General features: G+C 44.0%; 1 protein-coding gene across 3 annotated transcripts in view; it reads left to right on the plus strand.

Moving 5' to 3' along the window:
- COL15A1 (collagen type XV alpha 1 chain) overlaps window positions 1-21,113 on the plus strand; it is a 481,077-nt gene that overhangs the window by 103,406 nt on the left and 356,558 nt on the right. Inside the window, exon 1 of one of the 3 annotated variants that reach the window (XM_075212748.1) lies at window positions 18,322-18,913. The exons of 1 other annotated variant lie outside the window; for it this stretch is intronic. In XM_075212748.1, coding sequence (XP_075068849.1) covers window positions 18,571-18,913 — 343 coding nt within the window. In that variant the 5' untranslated portion in view covers window positions 18,322-18,570. Of the gene's footprint in view, window positions 1-18,321; window positions 18,914-21,113 lie in introns of those variants that run through there. One more of the 3 variants, XM_075212746.1, reaches the window with a different exon arrangement.

A 21,113-nucleotide genomic window follows, 5' to 3' on the forward strand; every position in this document is an offset into this window, starting at 1 on the left:
GCCATCACACACACATTAATGTGCCCCTTTATCACAACTACGCTGTGCCCTCCATGCCGCTTTCCCCCCTTTTTATTCACTCTGTGCCTCTTTGCCCCTTTTTCCCTCTGTGCCTCTTTGCCCCTTTTTTTCCTCTGTGCCTCTTTGTCCCTTTTTTTCCTCTGTGCCTCTCTGCCCCTTTTTTATTCTGTGCCTCTTTGCCCCTTTTTTTAACTCTCTGTCTCTCTGCCCCTTTTTTTCCATCTGCGCCTCTCTGCCCCTTTTTTTCCTCTGTGCCTCTCTGCCCCTTTTTTTATTCTGTGCCTCTTTGCCCCTTTTTTCCTCTGTGCCTCTGTGCCTCTCTGCCCCTTCTTTATAGCACTGTCCCTTTCTGTTTTCCTCCCCTTGACTCTCCGTTTCTTTACTTTTTGGTAGGTTCTTTTTTTTCTTTTCTCTTCTTCTCTCCTGTCTTCTCTTCTTTCTTCATGCTGCGGCGCTCCTCACTGACTGACTGTTGGGCGTGACTTGATGACATCACGCCCGACAGTCAGTGGGAATGGAGAAGACAGGAGAGGAGGGACGTGGCGCCACGATCACGTGAGTATTGATTTTTTTGATTTTTTGATTTCTTGTAACTCCCCCCACCAACGGACCCCCCCGGTAAAAAAATAATATATATATACTAAACGCAAGATAAAAAAAAAAGAAAATTAAAAAAAATAGCAGCGAGCGCCCGGCCTGGGCCCCCTGGCATGGCCAGGCCCGGGTAAAATGTACCCGCTCCCCCCCCTCTCGGCGGCCCTGATCACAGTACCACGCTTGAAGTCCCTGAGATCTTCAGAAAAAACCATTTTATATCACAAATGCTTGCAAATGGAGACTGTATGGCTAGGTGCTTGATTTTATACACCTCTGGCAGTGGGACTGCTTGAAACACCTCAATTCAATAATTAATAGGTGTGAGCAAATACTTTTGTTCATATAGTGTATTTAAAACAGGGACATACCAAGTAGACAAAAATAAGTGCAAATGTGAAAAAGGTTAGGGGAAGCCCTCCTCATGAGAGAGCTTACTACTTATTTAGTGGGAAAATGGCAGATCTAAGACAAGAGAAGTGTGGTTCGGAGTGGAGAGTGGGACAGGAACAAGAATATACCATTTTGAGTAGCATAGGTGGGTGTAGGGTAGGCTCTAGTAAAGAGGCAGATTGGTGGAGAGTCTGATCGGGTATGGGGATTTCATAGGTGGGTAGCGACAGGGGAGATGTCATGTAGGCAGAAATTTCTTGCTGTTGGCAATGTTACTGCTCCAATTGTACTATTTCATGAACTTGAATGCTGCAAAGAGCCTTCTTACTAATCTGATGTGGAGTGGACTCTGAGCCTAGTTTTATCCTGATTCTTAATCATCTGTGGTTTTCACTGCCACTGCTCTGGTGCTATTCTCCCTGAATGTGAGTACTGTAAATAATCTCCTTACTAACCTTTGTTATGTGCGTTTTATCGCTAACCAATAACGATTGTCGAACCTCGATTTGTGTTTCCAACGCACAAAGATTTATTCGCAAAAAGTAGAATAATATGTTCAAGCGAAGTGATAATAAATACAGCCGTTACTTATCGCAGGCGCTCTGGATCCAGTGTGCAGTCATTCAATCCTGAAGTCTGGGGACAAGATGTCTGAACACTAGATGTGAAGCTGCTGCTTATATACACACAGAAATACAGTAATACAATGAAGATGGTATAGCTTGCATCTATTGGTCCAGGTCTCAGGAAGGTCCAAGGGGTTGTCAATCATTGGCTAGTTCATCCTAAGGAATCCAAAGGAGGGGGTCACCTCTCCAGGGGGCCTTGGCGCCAAGATTCCTAAGTCCTAAGTAGTTCACAATTCCCTATCATTCATAACTTGTGTATACACTCTGTGATTCCTTCGCAGAGTGAACCAAACAATAGGAAATGTAAAGAGGTTTATTATGATACTACTCATGATATGATTCCTTCAACCTGTTCCGTATATTTCACTAATATGCATGTAACTTTAATATAACACATAAATACTGCTATATTTCGACATAACTGACTATGTGTTGCAACTACCATTAATGTGTACTATTTTATAAGTATGCGTGTTTGTGCGAATGTATGGTAAAAGACCAAATACTGTTGCTGCCACGTGTAGTAGCTGCGTACGCCCTTCCACGCCATAGCGTGCCCTTGTACGCCGTAGCGTACCATACGCATCTTTTCAGACAAAGACAACCAAGTTTGCTCGATTTTAATTGAAATGACTTTATCCAATTTGCTGACTTCGACACCTTTAATGTGTATTGGATGCTGAGCCTAATTCCATTATGTGCCCTGATCATCTGTTGTTTGCACTACAGTTGTGCCCCCACCATACTCCATTGTTTACTTGGAACCTGTGTAAAGACGTGCTACTGCTTGCTGTCCTGGGTTCTGTGAGTCTGTGGTGCATATTATTGATTGATCCATAGTGAAGAAAGTTTTGTTTGTTTTCAAAGCAATAACTGTTCAACAGTGCATAATCAATATCCATGCTCTGTAAGCTGGCCAACAAGTGGAAGTTTAATGATATTGTGCTCAGAACATTTCCAGCTGGGTTGAGATGCAATAGCTGCTATACATTGATAATGTTCAGATAGTTCTCTTACTACACATTTCTATTTGAACTGTGATTTTACCTTATATACTAGGTCTGTGTGGATTCTCCCCCAGAATCATCTGGGAAAAATATTTGAAATATGCCTGCTGCTATTTCTTGTTATGAACTTTTGGGGCAGAATGATGGCTTAGTGGTTAGCACTTCTGCCTCTCACCACTGGGGTCATGAGTTTGATTCCCAACCATGGCCATATATGTATGGAGTTTGTATGTTCACCCCATGTTTGCATAGGTTTCCTCCGGGTGCTTCGGTTTCCTCCCACACTCCAAAAACATACTAGTAGGTTAATTGGCTGCTAACAAATTGATTTTAGTCTGTGTCTGTGTATGCATATTATGGAATTTAGACTGTAAGCTCCAATGGGGCAGGTACTGATGTGAGTCAGTTTTCTGTACAGTGCTGTGGATTTAGTGGTGCTGTAAAAATAACATGATGATGATTCTAGCCATGTATTGCAACCTGATTTAAACCCACATATTCCTGTGCTAACTGAGGAAGATAATGTCACATGTATTAGTATATTCATTGACACTAGTTATCTTGCATACATATCTACTACAAACCCTGGCAGTAAGAGTGAGTAATGTAAGTATTGTAAAAATGTATATCATAATTTCAGATTATGTTTGATGATTTCATTTTATAAACAAGCTAAGTGTCAGGATCCCTCATTTCTAAGCTGTAAAAGTACACTGTCACTAATGAAAGAACACACAAGATTTATTATTTATCTAAGCTCTCCAACCAGCAATAACTAATTTAATTTAGAAGTGAAAGTGAGCAGTTTGTTTTGACAGTTTCACCAGGCAGGAAGGTGTCAGTTTATGGAACTTAGCGGAATCAATATCAATTAAAGAAGCTTCAGCACTCATAATTCAATTAACAGTGATATTTAGCAGTGATATTTTAACAATGGAGTAAAGTTGATAAAAGCTAAATATATTCAACATTCTGCAAGAAAAACAAGTTGTTGGTTTTGACGAACTCTACCATTTCCTGGGATCTGTGATCTAGCCAACAGCTGTTAGGTCATAGGATATTTATAAATATTTACCAGTAAGTTTTCCTAGATGAACACAAAAAGAATTGCAATATACAGAAATTCCTGGCTTTGAAAGTTTGAAAAAATGTGTTTTGGGACCAAAAAAAACACATACTTACATTTTACTGTACCTCATTTTGCATTTTATATTCAGTCAAGCTATTAAGTCTGCAGACAAATGCAAAACTTACACTAATGAAATCATTTTATACTATATGTTTGCTGTGTGTTATACTGTATGTTTGTTGTCCCGTTAAAAATATTGTCTTGATGGTTAAGAGCATTGTTACATTGGCACTTTTGTTGGAGACTTTAAATCATTACATCTAATTCTTGGCAAATAGTTATTATCGTCCCTATGTCAGATAGCAAAACTGAAATATTTTGCATAGGTAAGCTTGGGCTGAAGTAAAATTGTGCTGAACTGCATAGAATTGTAACCAGGTGGGAAATTTGCTTGGCAAAGGTTACTATAATCCTTGGTGACATAAATATCCAAATACTGGATAGCATACAGACGTCATAAAAAGTTAAATTCAGCTCTAATAGTTTATTTACACGAGTGACAATGTGCAGTAAACATCAAATTTTCTGAACAAGTTTCTAGAGAAATAAAAAGATTTGGTGAGGGTGAGAAGAGCTATATCTGAGTTAAGTCTTATGTTGGCTTCCAAGGGTTCAATACATAGTGTAAATATCAGTGGTGAGAAGGGGTATCTTTGTCTCATACCATTAGTTCAAATGGAGTGGATGAGAGCATATTTTTCATGACTGATGACGATGGGGTATAATAAACAGCTTTAATAGTTTGGATTAATTCCAAAAGCCCCTACAGCCTGAAGCATGAACAGCCATGAAAGCTTATTCATCCAGAGCTAAACCACAGAGAACAATTTTGAACTGTTAATTGATTAATAAGATTAACTGTCCTATGAGTATTGTCTAGAGCTTCTCAGGGTTTCAGACCAGGCAGAAGGGGTTTGAGTCTGTTAGTCAGGACTTTTTTGAATATTTTAAATCTGTGTATAATAATGATTTTGGTCTATAACTAACTCCATTCATCGTCTTTATTGGGTGTTGGAATTAATATTATCTTGAATCATGTAGTTTCAGAATGGAATTGCTCTCCTTTGAAAATGTTCTTGAACATCAGCTTTAGATGTGGGAACAAATTTGTCTGACAATGTCTTATAATAAAGCATTGGACCCCACCCCCCCCCCCTATTCTCATTAGAGGGGTACCAGGAACCATGCTGGCAATATATTAGGAACCCCTCAGCCAGTACAGCAAAATCCGGAGTCTGCTCTGAACATCTGGTGTTCAATGTTGCCCCTAGTGGTGGGGACAGGCTTGGCTGCAGACAAACAGAGGGTCGTGAGATGTGCACTGGCTGGGGAGAACCCAGGAATAGAGTTACCGAGGCCGTAGAGTAGGAAGTGCAGGAGAGAGCCAGGAGAGACACCGAGTGAATGGTGTCAAGACTGATATATCACTTGTGGCCACTGGAATAAATAAAGGAACAGCTGATAGGTAAAGATGATGACACTAGTAGCCATGGGTAAATACAACCCACAGTACCGATGAGAGTCCGGAGATTTGAGAGACACAGTTCTTAGGCGGTTGCCAGGGGTAACTGTAACCCACAGTATCGGTGAGAGTCCGGAGATTTGAGAGACACAGTTCTTAGGTGGTTGCCAGGGGTAACTGCAATCCACAGTACCGGTGAGAGTCTGGAGATTTGAGAGACACAGTTCTTAGGCAGTTGCCAGGGGTAACTGCAACCCACAGTACCGGTAAGATTCCGGAGATTTGAGAGTTATCAACTTCTGGAAATCGTATCACTACATTTTGGCGACTATGCTTGATCGTAGGTTTAAGAACTATGTCTTCTCTTTATTTCCCACTGTCCCAGATCACAAGAGATGCAATGAGCTCCTGGTGAGCATGTTGACAGCTGAAGTAGTACCTGGCACGACGGTATCCCCTCCTTCAGTTTCTCAGTTGCTGCTTGTCTTGTTTCTGCTAGGAAAAAACAAATCTTTTCTAAGAGACCCAAGGATGATGCAGATGATTCAGCAGAACATTTTGACATTTGGTCTGGTCCAAAATAATTGCTAAAAAATCGTGACAGCTCTGTCGTAAAATGAACTACAAATTCCATGGGGAAGGCCATTACCGGCAATTACATCAAAGTACAGAGACTTCTGTAATGGTGGATTCCAGCGGGGGTGAATTAGTATTGTGTGAGGATAATGTACACACTGATAAGGGTGAGGATGATGACAGTGTAGATTGCAGGTGCTGGCATCTAGCTGAGAGAAGGGAGCTAGCTAATGCTGGTATGCTTGTTAATATTTTGGGTAATGGCATGTTGGCAATTTTTATATTTTTCTACAGTAAACTTTCACCTTTATTAGAGGGGTGTTTTTTTCTTTAAAAAGGTACAAGCTTTTTTACATTTTTGTTTCCCTGACTTAAAAGCACTGTACACTTAAACATAGGCTTTATCACATGACGTAGATGGATTAGTATCATCATGACTGAGACTGGAGAGTGACAAAAGCAATGTGACTGGAGTCTGGAGAGTGACAAGGACACTGCCACCCCTCCTGTTTCTGTATGAGCTATGGCACAGTAGAAAGTCACTGGAAACTTTTAAAAACACTACCAGCCCTAGTTTTTGAATTTCTATTTCAGCTCTAAACACTGCCACCTACTCTATTTCTGGGTGAGCTATGGCACAGTACAATGTACTGCAGATATTGAAGAACACTGACAGCCCTGGCTGGATGGGCCGGCCCGACTCCTCCCGTCCTCTTGGTGGCTGGTTCCTCCCCAGGAACCAGCCACCTCTGCTGCGCGCTCCTCAGCTCCCTTCCCCGTTATGCTGTGCAGTTACACTGGTGAGTTTCCTGGTTTTTTTTACTGAAGGGGGGGGTGCCCGAGATTTGCGCGGGAGTGCCGCGATTTTCAGGGGGAGGTGCCGCCATTTTCGGGGGGGAAAGGGGGGGTGCCGCGATTTTCGGGGGAGGGGGGGTGTTGTGTGGGCGCCCTCATTCTCGCACGGGGGGGCAAGAGTGTGGAAGAGCCATGGGGTGCTGGGAAAGGGGGTGAGATAGCCAGGGGGTGCTGGGAGAGGGAGTGAGAGCCAGGGGGTGCTGGGAGAGGGGGTGAGAGAGCCGAAGGGGGTGCTGGGAAAGGGGGTGAGAGAGCCAAAGGGGAAGAGGTGCTGTGAGAGGGGTGAGAGAGCCAGGGGGTGCTAGGAGAAGGGGTGAGAGAGCCAGCGGGTGCTAGGAGAGGGGGTGAGAGCCAGGGGGTGCTGGGAGAGGGGGTGAGAGCCAGGGGGTGCTGGGAGAGGAGGTGAAAGCCGGGGGTGCTGGGAGAGGGGGTGAGTGGCCGAAGGGTGTGCTGGGAAAGGGGGTGAGAGAGCCAAAGGGGAAGGGGGTGCTGGGAGAGGGGGTGAGAGAGCCAGGGGGTGCTGGGAGAGGGGGTGAGAGAGCCAAAGGGGAAGGGGGTTCTGGGAGAGGGGGTGAGAGAGCCAAAGGGGAAGGGGGTTCTGGGAGAGGGGGTGAGAGAGCCAAAGGGGAAGGGGGTGCTGGGAGAGGGGGTGAGAAAGCCAAAGGGGAAGGGGATTCTGGGAGAGGGGGTGAGAGAGCCAAAAGGGGTGCTGGGAAAGGGGGCAAGAGCCAAAGGGGAAGGGGGTGCTGGGAGAGGGTGTGAGAGCCAGGGGGTGCTGGGAGAGGGGGTGAGAGAGCCGAAGGGGGTGCTGGGAAAGGGGGTGAGAGAGAGCCAAAGGGGAAGGGGGTGCTGGGAGAGGGGGTGAGAGCCAGGGGGTGCTGGGAGAGGGGGTGAGAGAGCCAAAGGGGGTGCTGGGAAAGGGGGTGAGAGAGATAAAGTGGAAGGGGGTGCTGGGAGAGGGGGTGAGAGAGCCAAAGGGGAAGGGGGTGCTGGGAGAGGGGGTGAGAGAGCCAAAGGGAAAGGGGGCACTGGGAAAGGGGGTGAGAGAGCCAGTGTGGAAGGGGGTGCAGGAAGAGGAGTGAGAGAGCCGGGGGGTAGAGGGTGCAGGAAGACGTGTGAGAGAGCCAGGGGAGTAGGTGGTACAGGAAAATGTGTGAGAGCCAGCGGAGAAGGTGGTGCAGGGGGTTAAGTGAGAGGGACAAAGGAGAAGATGGTGCAGGGGCATAGGTAAAAGAAATTGTAAAGGGAGAGACATCTTAAGAATCCGAATGTCAGGGATGCAGCTATCATAAAACACAAGTAGTAATGAAGAATGGAAATGCACAGAGAGGACAAGTGTTAAAAAAAATAAAAAATCAAGCCTTCATACTCCATTCACTTATATTTTCTATACCCCCACTCCTAAATTTCTGCTTCGACCACTGCCCTCTATTCCTGCTCCCGACTGCCTGTGTGAGCTGACAGCTGCTGATCCCTCCTCGCCCAGCGCGCCCAGTAGGAGAACAGAACACAGGATGCCATAATCAGGTAAGTTCATATATTTTCTCGTGTGCAATATGTTTTTAACCATCCTTTCTTGAACTGGGAACACTATAGCGTATCCAATAATGTTTGACACTATGTATTGCTCATTATTGCGCTGTAATGTTTTTTGCATATTTATCTGTACAGAGATTTTTAATTAAGAGGAAAAAACATTGCTTGTCATAAATTTTATCTGTAATTGTGTCAATATATCTATTTTTGTTTGCATTGTAAATGATGTATTAAGCTGCTCTTGGGACTCACACTCAGTATCTGATATGCTGTACCAATTTTTATTTGTGAATGAGTTTTTGTCTGAGCTTTACTAATGATTTGGGGGCACTACTATGGCATAATGTTATTTGGGGTCGCTATTGTGGCATAATATGATTTGGAGGCACTGTTGTGACATAATATGATTTGTGGGCACTACTGTATGGTATATGTTTTTGGGGCACTACTATGCCATAATATGATTTGTGGGCACTTCTGCATGACCAAATATGAATTGAGGGTAATACTATGTGGCATAATATGACCTTGGAGCACTACGATGTGGCATAATATGAACTGGGCACACTACGGTGTGGCATCATATGAACTTCTGCCAAAGTCAAGTCTTTCATTGTTGAATATGATGGGAGCCCAAAGAAGTTGCTGTATCGGGGCCCAAAATTCCTCTTGTCAGCCCTGCCTGTGAGTCAAGGGGGTAGATGTCTCCAGGTAAATAATCTAAATGTTTCCTATCTAATCAAACTGATGGATCACATCCAATTATTTCTCACCCACCTCCTCTATCCTCCTTAATTTATATACTGTGTTATTTAAAATAAATAGAAAAGACGCATATCCAATTACTGTAGTAAAAAAAACATATTTTTCTCTGACATTTTGCTGTAGATGGAAATACTTAATTAATGCGGCCGTGTGGGTTCAACTGATCATTCAATAGTTATGTTTTTTTTAGATATATGTTAGTTTTATTTCATGTGGAATGATTCATGAAAATTCTGCCATTACTACTTAATTGAGGGAAAAGGGTACCTGTTACCTATATGTGTGTGTAAGTACTCTGTTCGTTGTTGCTATTTTGTGGGAGATTTGAAAAAAGCAAAACATTGTTTCCTACAGTGGCGTCTGTATAATTAATGGTATTGCTGTAGTATGGGGTGGCGTGCTGGTGGCAATGTTGTAGTGTGTTTGGTGCTTAGTATTGCTAATAAGTAGGAAAAGGGTATTGCTATAATGTGGGGGGTGATGCTGGACGCTGTAATGTGGGGGGTGATGCCGGTTGCTGTAATGTGGGGGGTCATGCTGGACGCTGTAATGTGGGGGGTGATGCTGGACGCTGTAATGTGGGGGTGATGCTGGACGCTGTAATGTGGGGGGTAATGCTGGATGCTATAATGTGGGGGGTGATGCTGGATGCTGTAATGTGGGGGGTGATGCCGGTTGCTGTAATGTGGGGGGTGATGCCGGTTGCTGTAATGTGGGGGTGATTGATGTAGTATGAGTGTGTGTGGGGGGTTATTTATTGCTGTAATTTGGGTACTAATAATGTATTGTCATGGTATTTATTGATGTAATTGGGGTGCTAACCCCCCCCCCCACACACACACTCATACTACATCATGTTGTACTGCGCCAGCATCAGTGTGCAATAATATAGTGCATGGAGCCCACAACACGTGGGCCTGTGTGCTTTAAATGCCAGGGCTGATTTTTAGTCCCAGTCCGGCCCTGGTGTGAGCTATAATAACACAGTACAATGTGACTGCAGATTTTGAAGAACACTGACAGCCCTATTATTTCTATTTCAGCAATGACAATTAGCAAAGGATCAATGCCACGTAGACTGTAGACTGACAACAACACTGGAACATCTCCTGTTTCTGTGTGAGCTATAATAATACAGTACAATGTGACTGCAGATTTTGAAGAACACTGGCAGCCCTATTATTGCTATTTCAGCAATGACAATTTGCAATGGAGTTATGGACATCTCCTGTTTCTGTGTGAGCTATAACTCAGTAGAATGTCACTGGAGACTTTTAAGAAAACTGCCACTGCTCCTCTTTCTGTATTAGATGTGATGCTGCCCAACTGCACTAGTGCCTGCCAAGGACCGTACTACCCCTTCTGTGTCTCTCAGTGAAATGCTGCTGGATCGTCGTGGAGGGTGGTAGTTATAGAATACAAAACTCGTGAGATTCGACGACGCAGCAATGATGTTTTGCCTCGTATTTCACTTCCGAGCCGGCTCAGCTCGGTACTTGGATCGGCAAAGTTCGGGTGGGCTCGGTTCTCAAGCATCTCTATTAACAATACACAAGGTCATTCAAAGTTATCTCTATAGAAATAGAGAAGGGAAAAGGGAAGTTTGAATATTACAGAGAAGTGAAGGACCAAGTTTTATGATTCCTTTATCAATTGGTGATATTCAGCTGTTTAAACCTAAGACTGGACTCAAAGATAGGCATGAGTATTGTACACTAAACATGGGAACTGAGTTACTGATTATTTCAGTGCATGGGGAAGGTAGTGTTAGATTGGCAAATATTGCCTGCTGATTCAGAGTGAAGAGGAGAGCAAAAAAAAAGGGTGTGGGGAAGGGGGGGGTAGTCCGTTCTTACAAGCTTAAGTATATTATGTATAAAGAGACATGCAGCTTGTGATTGAGACTTTTCACCTCTAGCCACATAATTGACATCAAAATTTTCTCAAGAGAAAATATCTAATAAGCAACATGTAATATTAGGACACATTTCTAATAGATATTATTATTATTATTATTATTATTATTTATTTATAGGGCGCCACTAGGTATCCGTAGCGCCGTACAGGGACAGACAGAAATACAGTACAGGGTGAGACATCACGGAACAGTTAACAAAAAGCACAGTAACTCAGAAGCTCAAAGTACAGCTAGATGACAGGCGAGAGCCCCAGCGGGGTAGCTTGAGGGGTAGAAGGGCCTCACGGAAGAGACAAGGAGCTGGAGAGCAGAGTTAAGGTGGTGGAGAACAAGAGGAGAGGAGGCCCTGCTCGAAGGAGCGTACAATCTAAGGGGAGGGTAGGACGGACAGAGACGCAAATGTAGGAGGAGGAGAGGGGGAGAGTGGAGGCAAAGACGGAGGGGAAGGGGGGAGAGGAGAGCGACGAGGAGGAAGGTAGGTGGGAGTCAGGAAGGAGGGCAGTTAAGTGGGGGACTGGAAGGCTATAAGGAAGAGGTGGGTTTTTAAGGCCCGTTTGAAGCTGGACAAGTTGGGTGAAGTTCTGATGGAGCGGGGAAGCTGGTTCCAGTGGAGTGGGGCAGCACGGGAGAAGTCTTGGATGCGAGCGTGGGAGGAGGTGACCAGGGGGGAAGAGAGGCGACGGTCATTGGCCGAACGCAGAGGGCGGGATGGAGCATGGATGGAGATGAGGCTGGAGATGTAGGGGGCGGTGGAGTTGGAGAGGGCCTTGAAGGTAAGTGTAAGGAGCTTGAACACGATTCTGTAGGGGAAGGGGAGCCAGTGAAGGGATTGGTAGAGGGGGGAGACAGAGGAGGAGCGGCGAGAAAGGAAAATAAGCCGATCGGCAGCATTGAGAACGGAGCGAAGGGGGGCGAGATGAGAGCGGGGGATGCCAGTAAGGAGGAGGTTGCAGTAATCTAAGCGGGAGATGATAAGAGAGTGGACAAGAGCTTTAGTGGCAACTTGGGAGAGGAAGGGCCGAATGCGCGCGATGTTGCGCAGCTGGAAGCGGCAAGATTTAGCAAGTGAGAGAATGTGAGGGGCAAAGGAGAGAGAGGAGTCGAGGATGACACTGAGGCAGCGAATTTGAGGAACAGGGGAAAGAGAGGAGTTGAGTACAGTGATAGAGAGGTCGGAAGGGCAGGGGGAATGAGCAGGAGGAAAGACAATTAGTTCGGTTTTCGCAAGATTAAGTTTGAGAAATTTAGAGGACATCCAGGAGGAGATGGCAGAGAGGCAGTCGGACACCCTGGAGAGGAGGGAGGGAGAGAGATCAGGAGAGGAAAGGTAGAGTTGGGTGTCATCCGCATAAAGGTGGTACTTGAGACCAAAGGAGCTGATGAGTTTGCCCAGGGAAGAGGTGTAAAGAGAGAACAGTAGGGGTCTGAGAACAGAGCCTTGGGGGACCCCTACTGGAAGGGAAGAGGGGGGGAGAGAGATCCAGAGGTGGTGACCGAGAAGGAACGGTCAGCAAGGTAAGAGGTGAACCAGGACAGGACGGAGCCAGAGAGGCCAAAGGATTGAAGGGTGTGGAGCAGGAGTGGGTGGTCAACGGTGTCAAAGGCCGCTGAGAGATCCAAGAGAATGAGAAGGGAGAAGTGGCCCCTGGCCTTAGCAGAAAAGAGATCATTGGAGACTGTGGCCAGGGCAGTTTCGGTGGAGTGGAGAGGGCGGAAGCCAGATTGGAGAGGGTCAAGGAGGGAGTGCTCAGAGAGGAAGGTGGAGAGGCGGCTGCAGACGAGTCTCTCAAGTATTTTGGAGGCAAAGGGGAGAAGAGAGATGGGGCGATAGTTGGAGAGAGAGGTGGGGTCAAGATTAGGTTTCTTGAGAATGGGGGAAACAAGAGCGTGTTTAAAGGAGGAGGGGAAGATACCGGTGGAGAGGGACAGATTAAAGAGGTGGGCGAGGTGGGAGCAGGTGGTGGGGGAGAGGGAGCGGAGGAGGTGGGAGGGGATGGGGTCAAGGGGACAGGTAGACGGGGGGGGAGGATGAAATGAGAGAGTGGACTTCTTCGCCCGTAGTGGGGCGGAAGGAGAAGAGGGATTGGTGGCTGGGGGGAGAGGGAGGACGAGTGGGGGGGGCAGGCGGGGGAGGGGAGGAGGAGAATTCAAGTCGGATGGCCTCGATTTTAAAGGAGAAGAAGGAGGCAAAGTCAGCGGCGGTAAGGGAGGAGGGTAGAGGAGGGGGAGGGGGGGACAGGAGGGTGTTGAAGGTGGCGAAGAGGCGGCGGGGGTTGGAGGACTGGGAGAAGATGAGGGATTTAAAGAAAGATTGTTTGGCGAGAGAGAGGGCGGAGCTGTAGGAAGATAGGATGAACTTGAAATGGAGAAAATCAGCCAGGGAGCGGGATTTTCTCCAGTGTCGCTCGGCCGTTCGGGAGCATTTTTGGAGGAAGCGGGTGAATTTGGAGTGCCAGGGTTGGGGTTTGGAGCAACGGGGGTTGACAGAATGGGCCGGGGCGACGGCGTCAAGAGCAGAGGTGAGCGTAAGGTTGTAGAGGGAGACCGCCAGGTTGGGGCAGGCCTGGGAGGAAAGGGGAGAAAGGAGAGTATCGAGAGTAGAGGACAGAGTGGTAGGATCAAGAGCGTCAAGGTTGCGCCTGGATTGAGTAGGAATGGGCATGGGGAGGGGGGCAGGAGAGGAAGAGAGAGAGAAAGAGAGAAGATGGTGGTCGGAGAGAGGAAAGGGAGAGATGCAGAAGTCAGAGAGATTACAGAGGAAGGAGAAGACTAGGTCGAGGGAGTGACCAAGGCAGTGGGTAGAGGAAGAGGTCCATTGTGTGAGGCCAAGGGAGGAGGAGAGGGTGAGCAGTTTAATGAATGCAGGGTCAGTGGGGTTGTCGATAGGAAAGTTAAAGTCGCCAAGGATGATGGAGGGGAGGTCAGAGGAGAGGTGGCGAGGAAGCCAGGCGGCAAAGTTGTCAATGAAGAGGGAGGTGGGACCAGGGGGGCGGTAGATGACAGTGATGCGGAGGTGGATGGGGTAGAAGAGACGAATAGAGTGGGCTTCAAAGGAGGAGAAGGAAAGAGAGGGTTCAGGGGGGATGACACGAAAGGTACAGGCAGAGGAAAGGAGGAATCCCACACCACCGCCTTGACGGGCTCCGGGTCTGGCGGAGTGGGTGAAAGAGAGGCCACCATAGGAGAGAGCGGGGGGGGAGGCAGTGTCAGAGTCAGAGAGCCAGGTTTCAGTAATGGCAAGAAGGTTAAAAGAGTTGGACAAGAAGAGGTCATGGATAGCGGTGAGTTTGATGCGGACGGATCTAGCATTCCAGAGGGCACAGGAGAGGGGGAAAGAGGGAAGAGGAGAGATGGGGATGAGGTTGGCAAGGTGGGCAGTGCGTTGGGAAGGGCGGGGGGAAAAGGGGGGGGTGGGGCGCTGGGAGAGAATGGGAATGGCGTGTGAACAAGGGGGCATAGTGAGGGGAGAGAGGCGGAGGGGGGCAGAGAGGAGCGAAGGACAAGGGGGATAAGAGAGCCAAGGAAGGAGGGTGGAAGGGAAGAGGAGGAAGGAAGGGGTCAGATGGGAAAAGGGGGGGCAGCACGGAGAGAGGAAGCGGCGGAGGGGAGACAGAGAAGGGGCTAAGGGAGGGCGGAGCAGACAGTAGCAGAGAGAGACGGCGGCAGGTGACGGGGGAGACAAAGGGCACGAGGAGAGAGGGAGGGAGATGAGGTCAGTTAATGAGGCCTAAAGTGGCCTCAAGGAGAAAGGGGAATATGAGTGGCATAGTGGACAGAGCAGGAGGGCATGAGGAAGACAGTGGGAACTGGGGACAATGAGTAACAGAAGATGACAGGAAAATAAAACTAGAGGTAATAAGCAGCAGATGTCCGGAAAATACAGAGGCAGTAAAACAGGCAAAAGATAATAAAATAGGTAATAAAATAAATAAAATAAAATGGATAATAAAATAGACAATTAGAACAGGCAATAGATAAGGCAATAAAAACAGGCAATGGAAACAATCAATAAACAACGGGTGCCTAAACGTGGCTAGGAGCAGGCCGAAGTGGCAGGCCAGCCCAGGGGATGATACAGAGATTCCAGGGAAAAAGTCCAGGGAAAAAGTCCAGGGAAAAAGTCAGTGGTGTAATCCAGAGAGACAATAGTGTAGATACCTGGAGTGCTTTGGTGAGAGTTACAGGACAGCCAGGAGACATCAACGGAGGGGCAGCAGGCTGGAGGAAACATCCATGGAGGAAGAGGAGACATCCGTGGACGACACGAGAGGAGCGACCGTGGGCACCAGAGGTAGATGAAGATAGTCCTGGGTGGGGATGGAGGCAGTCCTGGGCGTTGATGGAGGATAGCGCACTTGGAGAGTAACGGCAGGGTGGAGTGGCAGCGAGGAGGGCGGGGGAGTCAGCCGGGAGAAGGCCACGGTCCGGAGCACGCTGGAGCGGAGTGGAGGAGGTCGACAGGAGGAGCACTGAGAAGAACTCAACATAAAAGTGCAGGACCACGGGACCTACCACGGGAGTAGGACAGCAGGCCGGGTGCAGGACAAAAGGCAGAGGGACCCAGAAGAGATAGTATATCTTTTATGTCTGAAACTTTAACTCCAAACTATTGCAATTGCTTGGCAATGTAGAAAACTAGAATATAAAATTATTTTATGCCGAAACTGAAAGAGTAGATAAGGTCCCTAAAATGAAGCAGTTCTACTTGAGTAATAGTATAACTTTAGTCTATTCACTAACATATAACATTAAAGTGCAGACACCTGAATGGGTTTATTGCTTTCTGATATTTATCAAGTACTAATGGAATACCTCCACTATAAAACATACCCATATAAACCAACCCCTGTAGACAAGCACAACCACTAAGGAAATATGATTATAATATTAAATGTCATAACCCCATGGTTCCAACATTATCCTCCCAGGTACAATTACAATATGAACACAAAGATCGATATCTGGGAGGTGTTTTCTTTACTGCTACATCTTCCTTTTTCTGTTTTTACTGGACTCTGTCGGTGTAGAGAAGTTCCTTTGAGGGCAGAGTCAGCTGGTTATGGAATTGCCTTTCTCTCATTACTTGTTGTGCAAAGGTTGTTGGTACAGCTAAAGAAAGGTAAATAGAACTTCATTGTTAACTGTCCTATTGGGGTTGATGATATTAATAAAAATCAGTAAAGATCTAGAGCTTTTGTAGATTAATGAGCTTGGAAGCCTTGAAGGTCTTCTGTAGCCAAAGAAGATGCACTGGTATGATTAGCACAGGTGTAGATGTCTGTCTTCTCTATGTTCACAAATGAGCTGTCCTCCTCTTGATTCAACTATCGGTATGATAGGAAAGCCCCATTTATATTTAAAATTAAAGTGTTATATCCCTCTCTATTTTCTATATATAGTCAATTTCTTTTCTAAACACCTGTTGGAAACTCTGTATTGACTCATTTTGGTGTTCCAGTTTGATAGTCTGCTCGACGAGAGTGATCAAGTCACTCTTGAGGTCAGTTATGGCTTTTTGACGTTTCGTAGAAAACAAACCTTTGAAATCATTTAATACTTCCTGTAAAGTGAGGAAGTCCCCATTAGTTGCTCGTGGTATACAGTAGCAGGAATGAAAGTGTTCGGCTTATCATGGTGAGTAAAGTAGTAAGAAATTCTAAGGAGCTCCCTTTTTTCATTTAGAAGAGACTTTCTGCATATTAAAAGATGGTACAAGCTTTACTTGTTCATAAAAGTTCTCCATATTCCTCTTGAGTTTATACAAACACACTGGTGGCTAGGTATAAATTAATCACTCATTAATTTAGTTGTGAATATTCAGAATTACAAATAATATTCATGGTGTGGGTGGAGCAGAACAGTAAATGCAGCAAGAAAGCAATAATAGATAATGCAGCAAAAAATTATGATAATTTAGCGTGTCTTGTGTCAGAAAACAATAGCAAATTAAGCCATGGTGCTTAATTCTGTGCTGTTTCTTTTGTTATGTCATGTTAAACTGTCTTTTTTCTCCTCCCTTGCTTGGTGTTATCTCCCACACTCTCCCATAATGTTGTCCCTGCTTTTTTCGCTGCTATGAGCCTTGACTTATTCATTTTCCCTAAGTTTTTCACCTGATTGTAGTTGGGTGTAACAACTTCACCTGTGTTTAAATAGATGACTATTCACGTTAATATTCACGCTAACCAGGTTGTCGGCACCCAGGGAAGCCTTTGAATAAAACAGTATTATGAAGCTTATGGGGGATACTCTTGATGCTTAGCTGTCACAGCTGTTCTTTTTGCTGGCTAATAAAACAGAATGTTTGTATATTTTATCTTGGCCACTTAGCACAGAAAGATATGTCCTACCATGTTGGATACCAAGCCAAGCCTCCTAAACATTAGTTTTTTTATGTGACAAACTAAGATTGTGTTTTCTGTCTTTGTGGATTTGGTTCCTCACAAAACCAAAAAATTTATTATATTAATAAACTTGACCTCAAAGTGACTTTTCAAAGCACATTTTAATGTAATAAAAAAGCTGCTTTTGGTAACTCGGCTTGAGGTCCATAATTCAAAATTCCTTTTGTTTTCAATAATTGATGTAATCAATATCATCTTCACCTTTTTTTATTGAAAGGGTCCCATGATTAAAGTAGTGCTTTACATAGATTTACATAATCATCTTTATACAATGAGCTGATTATATTGTCTTAACAGGAAATGGAAAGTGTGGCTTACAAGCAGAAATGAACTTGTTGACCCTTGTAGGGCCCTCAAGAATAAAAATAATATACTTGCCAAAAAGTAACAAGTAGTATTGTAGTAGTATACTAGTTATTTTCTGACAATTTTCTGTGAGTGTGAAAGTTAATGTTTGTGTAACAAATTAACCCGAAGCTAATGAAATTGCTAAATGTTAGTTGATTGTCAGTATTGTGCAGTATAAAACATAATGTGACCTCTTCAAGTGCTTTGCTTTCTATTTGCTTTGCTTTTTGTTGTGTCAGTACTATACATTTAGCCACATGAACAGTACAATTAGTTTACTGCCACAATATTACACAGCCTAGCGGTGCAGGTGTTCATAACAACTATTAACAAATACAACTAAGTAAAATTGGTAACAAATTAATGTCTAGCACTTCATCTGGGAATCAGAAAGTTACATTTTCATTGAATATGACTGCAGTTAGCTGCATTAAAAGATTTGTGTCTTGGTGCAGGGTATTGCATGTTTAAACAAGACTAGGACAAATACTATGCTTCCTCCATTAGACATAATATTCTTATGTCAAGCTGCACTGTAACTATTTACAAGTCCTAATACGCTTCAGACCTCTGAACAAAGCTTAGCTGTACAATAAAAAGTTATTTGTTGCTGCAAGAAGTGCAGATTTATTTCTTGAATGCACGTTGATTGGTGTACAAAGAAAACTCCTCTTGGTACTGGGCATTCCCTTAATTTACATGAGAAAGGACGCTGTTGGCTAACTAGCTTAACATCTACATAACATAAGAGAACAGGAAGGATACAGAGTTATTCTGATTCTCTACAGATTTTGGTGTTCTGCAAAACTTTGAGACATCTTTACTATGAGATAACCAACATCCAAATGTAGACGCTGGAGAGAAAAATTAAAGGGTTCGTTGGCAGCTGAACTTTGTAAAATTACTTCTAGTCTCTTTAATCATTTTGAGAATATGGTGAATTGGATATTGTTGTGCTGTTGCATTCTTACCAGATGTCAAGACGTGGAGACACAATGGTGGTGGTGGTGGGCAGATACAAAAACCACTGTATTCCCCCCAGGGAATTTGCCAAATGCATCTATAGGTCACCTGGCTAGTACAGTTTTGTTCAGCAGGTCAAGCAAAGAGACTACCTTTACTATTGCAACGAATATCCAGGGAAAACTCTCTGTTACTTCAAGCAGTATGACAGCTGCATATCAGCAGACAAATACGCCAGCATCTCTTCCTAACACAAAAATGTCAGGGACAATGAACCAGCTGAAGAAAAGAACACACTCCTATAGAAAATCAGGTAATACAGCACTGATTCAAATAATTTAAATAATTTATAGGAATTTTAAGTTGACAGAAACGTACTGTTCAATTACTGATATTTTTATAGCAATTAAACTTTTGTTTAATTAAGTTATTATTTAGCATTCGTTGGGTAAAATAGATGCAGAGAATATTTATTGAATTTAAAAAAAAATAAAAATGGATGTTGTATGAAGCAGATTGTTGTTCTGGCTTGTCCAACCAACTGAACCACATGTTTTCTGGACGTGGCACTACCATGGTTCTAATAGATGAGGATGGTTGCATTTGGACAAAATATAGGACTTTAGGGTATATTAGAAACCGGATATGTTTACTTTCCAGAAGAAGGCATCTTATAGGTGACCTAATGAATGTCTAAAAATATATTCTGGGGACAAAAAACAAAGATTTTTTTTTCCTGACAAGTTTTTTTTACACCCAGGACTATACAGTTGAAATGGGGGCATCTGCTGTGACTAAAGGAATTATATTTTCATTGCCAACATAGCATATTTTCACATAAATTCTATTGGTGTTAATTGACAGGAAGGCAAAACAAAACCCCAGTGTTAGAGCTGTCAGTTTAGCCTCACATAGGTACACAATTTCCACCTAAACTCTCCAATGGCAATCAAATAAATTCCCTGGCTTAATCACCCCTATAAAGATTTCTACTAACTATCTGTACAGAGATGAAAGACATGAAATCCATTTTTAAATGTGGTTAGTTATTTTGCTATCACCTTCTCGTTTGGTAAGGAATTCCATAAGTTAACCACCTTTACAGTTAATTACCCCTTCCTGTTCTGATAGTGAATCAATTTATGTACTAGTCGCAGGGATTTTTCTATGTGACAATAGTTAATCTGTGGAATTTACGCCTTGTGGTAGTAATGGCACAATTACTGGCTGGATTTTAAAAAAAATATTTTTATGTATTTCTTACAAAGGAATATGGTATTAAGAGTTAAAATGAGCAATTTAAGCAGCTGGGGTGATTGGTTCAAAGCCCCTGTGAAATTAATTTGGCAAATGCTTCTGGTGGTTTTGTTTTGCCTTCCTCTGGATCAAAACATTTAAAAAAGGTTAAAGTTGATGGACAAGTGTCTTTTTTTCAACCACACTATGTTACTATGTCACTTATCAAAGCAATTTATTAGTCAGTGACTGTAGGTTGTGAAATGTGATTTTTGCTGTTCAGACGTATTTCCTTTAGTAGAATTAGGGCCTTATAATTCCAGCAATTTTCATCCAATTTTAATTTCATGATTGAGGGTATGGGGCTTATTAATCAAGCACGTATTCTGAGCACAACACGCGCTCAGTATTATATGCACATATTTAGGCTTTGCGTACTCATGAAGTCAGCAAAGAATGGATCTCAAGATGCGTGCGCTGTTATCTTGAAGTGTAGGTTCTGTGTGTTCTACTATACAAGACACTGCAGGATACGTACAATCCCTATGTGAATTCGCAGAAAGGAAAATAAAAAAATATTGAATTAATGTCCCATAAGAATAATAAAGGCATTAATGATAAAACAGAAAAGAGAAGTGTTTTTATTTTTAATTTTTCCCTGCTATGAAATACATTTATTATAATGTTGCTAATGTTTCCTGAGCATAAAATACATTTTTACACTTGCTCCTGTTTGAAAACACATGTTACAGCATGCATACAAGTCTGGCATCACTACTGATCAGAACTTAGAGTAGCTAGTGCAAGAGATATGACATAAAAGTGAGGTGCGTAGGGCTTGATTCGGACGTGACTGGGTGCGCTCGAGTTTTGCATACTCCTATTGTACATTGAATACGTCAAACGCCCGTTCCCCGTCCAGTTCATTCCCAGAAATCGTAGGCTGTAGTAAGTGTCCTTTGCACTCACAGTCGCTTTGACATGGGCTGCGTTCACGGGCGTTTCTGCCAATTATGGGCAAGCGCAGAGTGATTTTATGGATGACACACACAAAATTAGCAGATACGTGCCTTGATGAATCAAACCCTATTTGTTTAACTTTGTGATTAGACAAAATATATAGGTTTATTTGCTGTCATTTAAACCAAAAATAATACTTTAGTTAAGTAGAGCTGCTTCCGCAAACTAAAAGCAAAGAGACACATTGCACAAAAGTATAAACATCATCTCAGATTCTAAATGCCCCTATTACTTTAGTAGTACTTCTTCCAATAAAT

The sequence above is a fragment of the Mixophyes fleayi genome, chromosome 5 (genome assembly GCF_038048845.1).
Source record: "Mixophyes fleayi isolate aMixFle1 chromosome 5, aMixFle1.hap1, whole genome shotgun sequence".
NCBI classification, from domain to species: Eukaryota; Metazoa; Chordata; class Amphibia; order Anura; family Limnodynastidae; genus Mixophyes; species Mixophyes fleayi.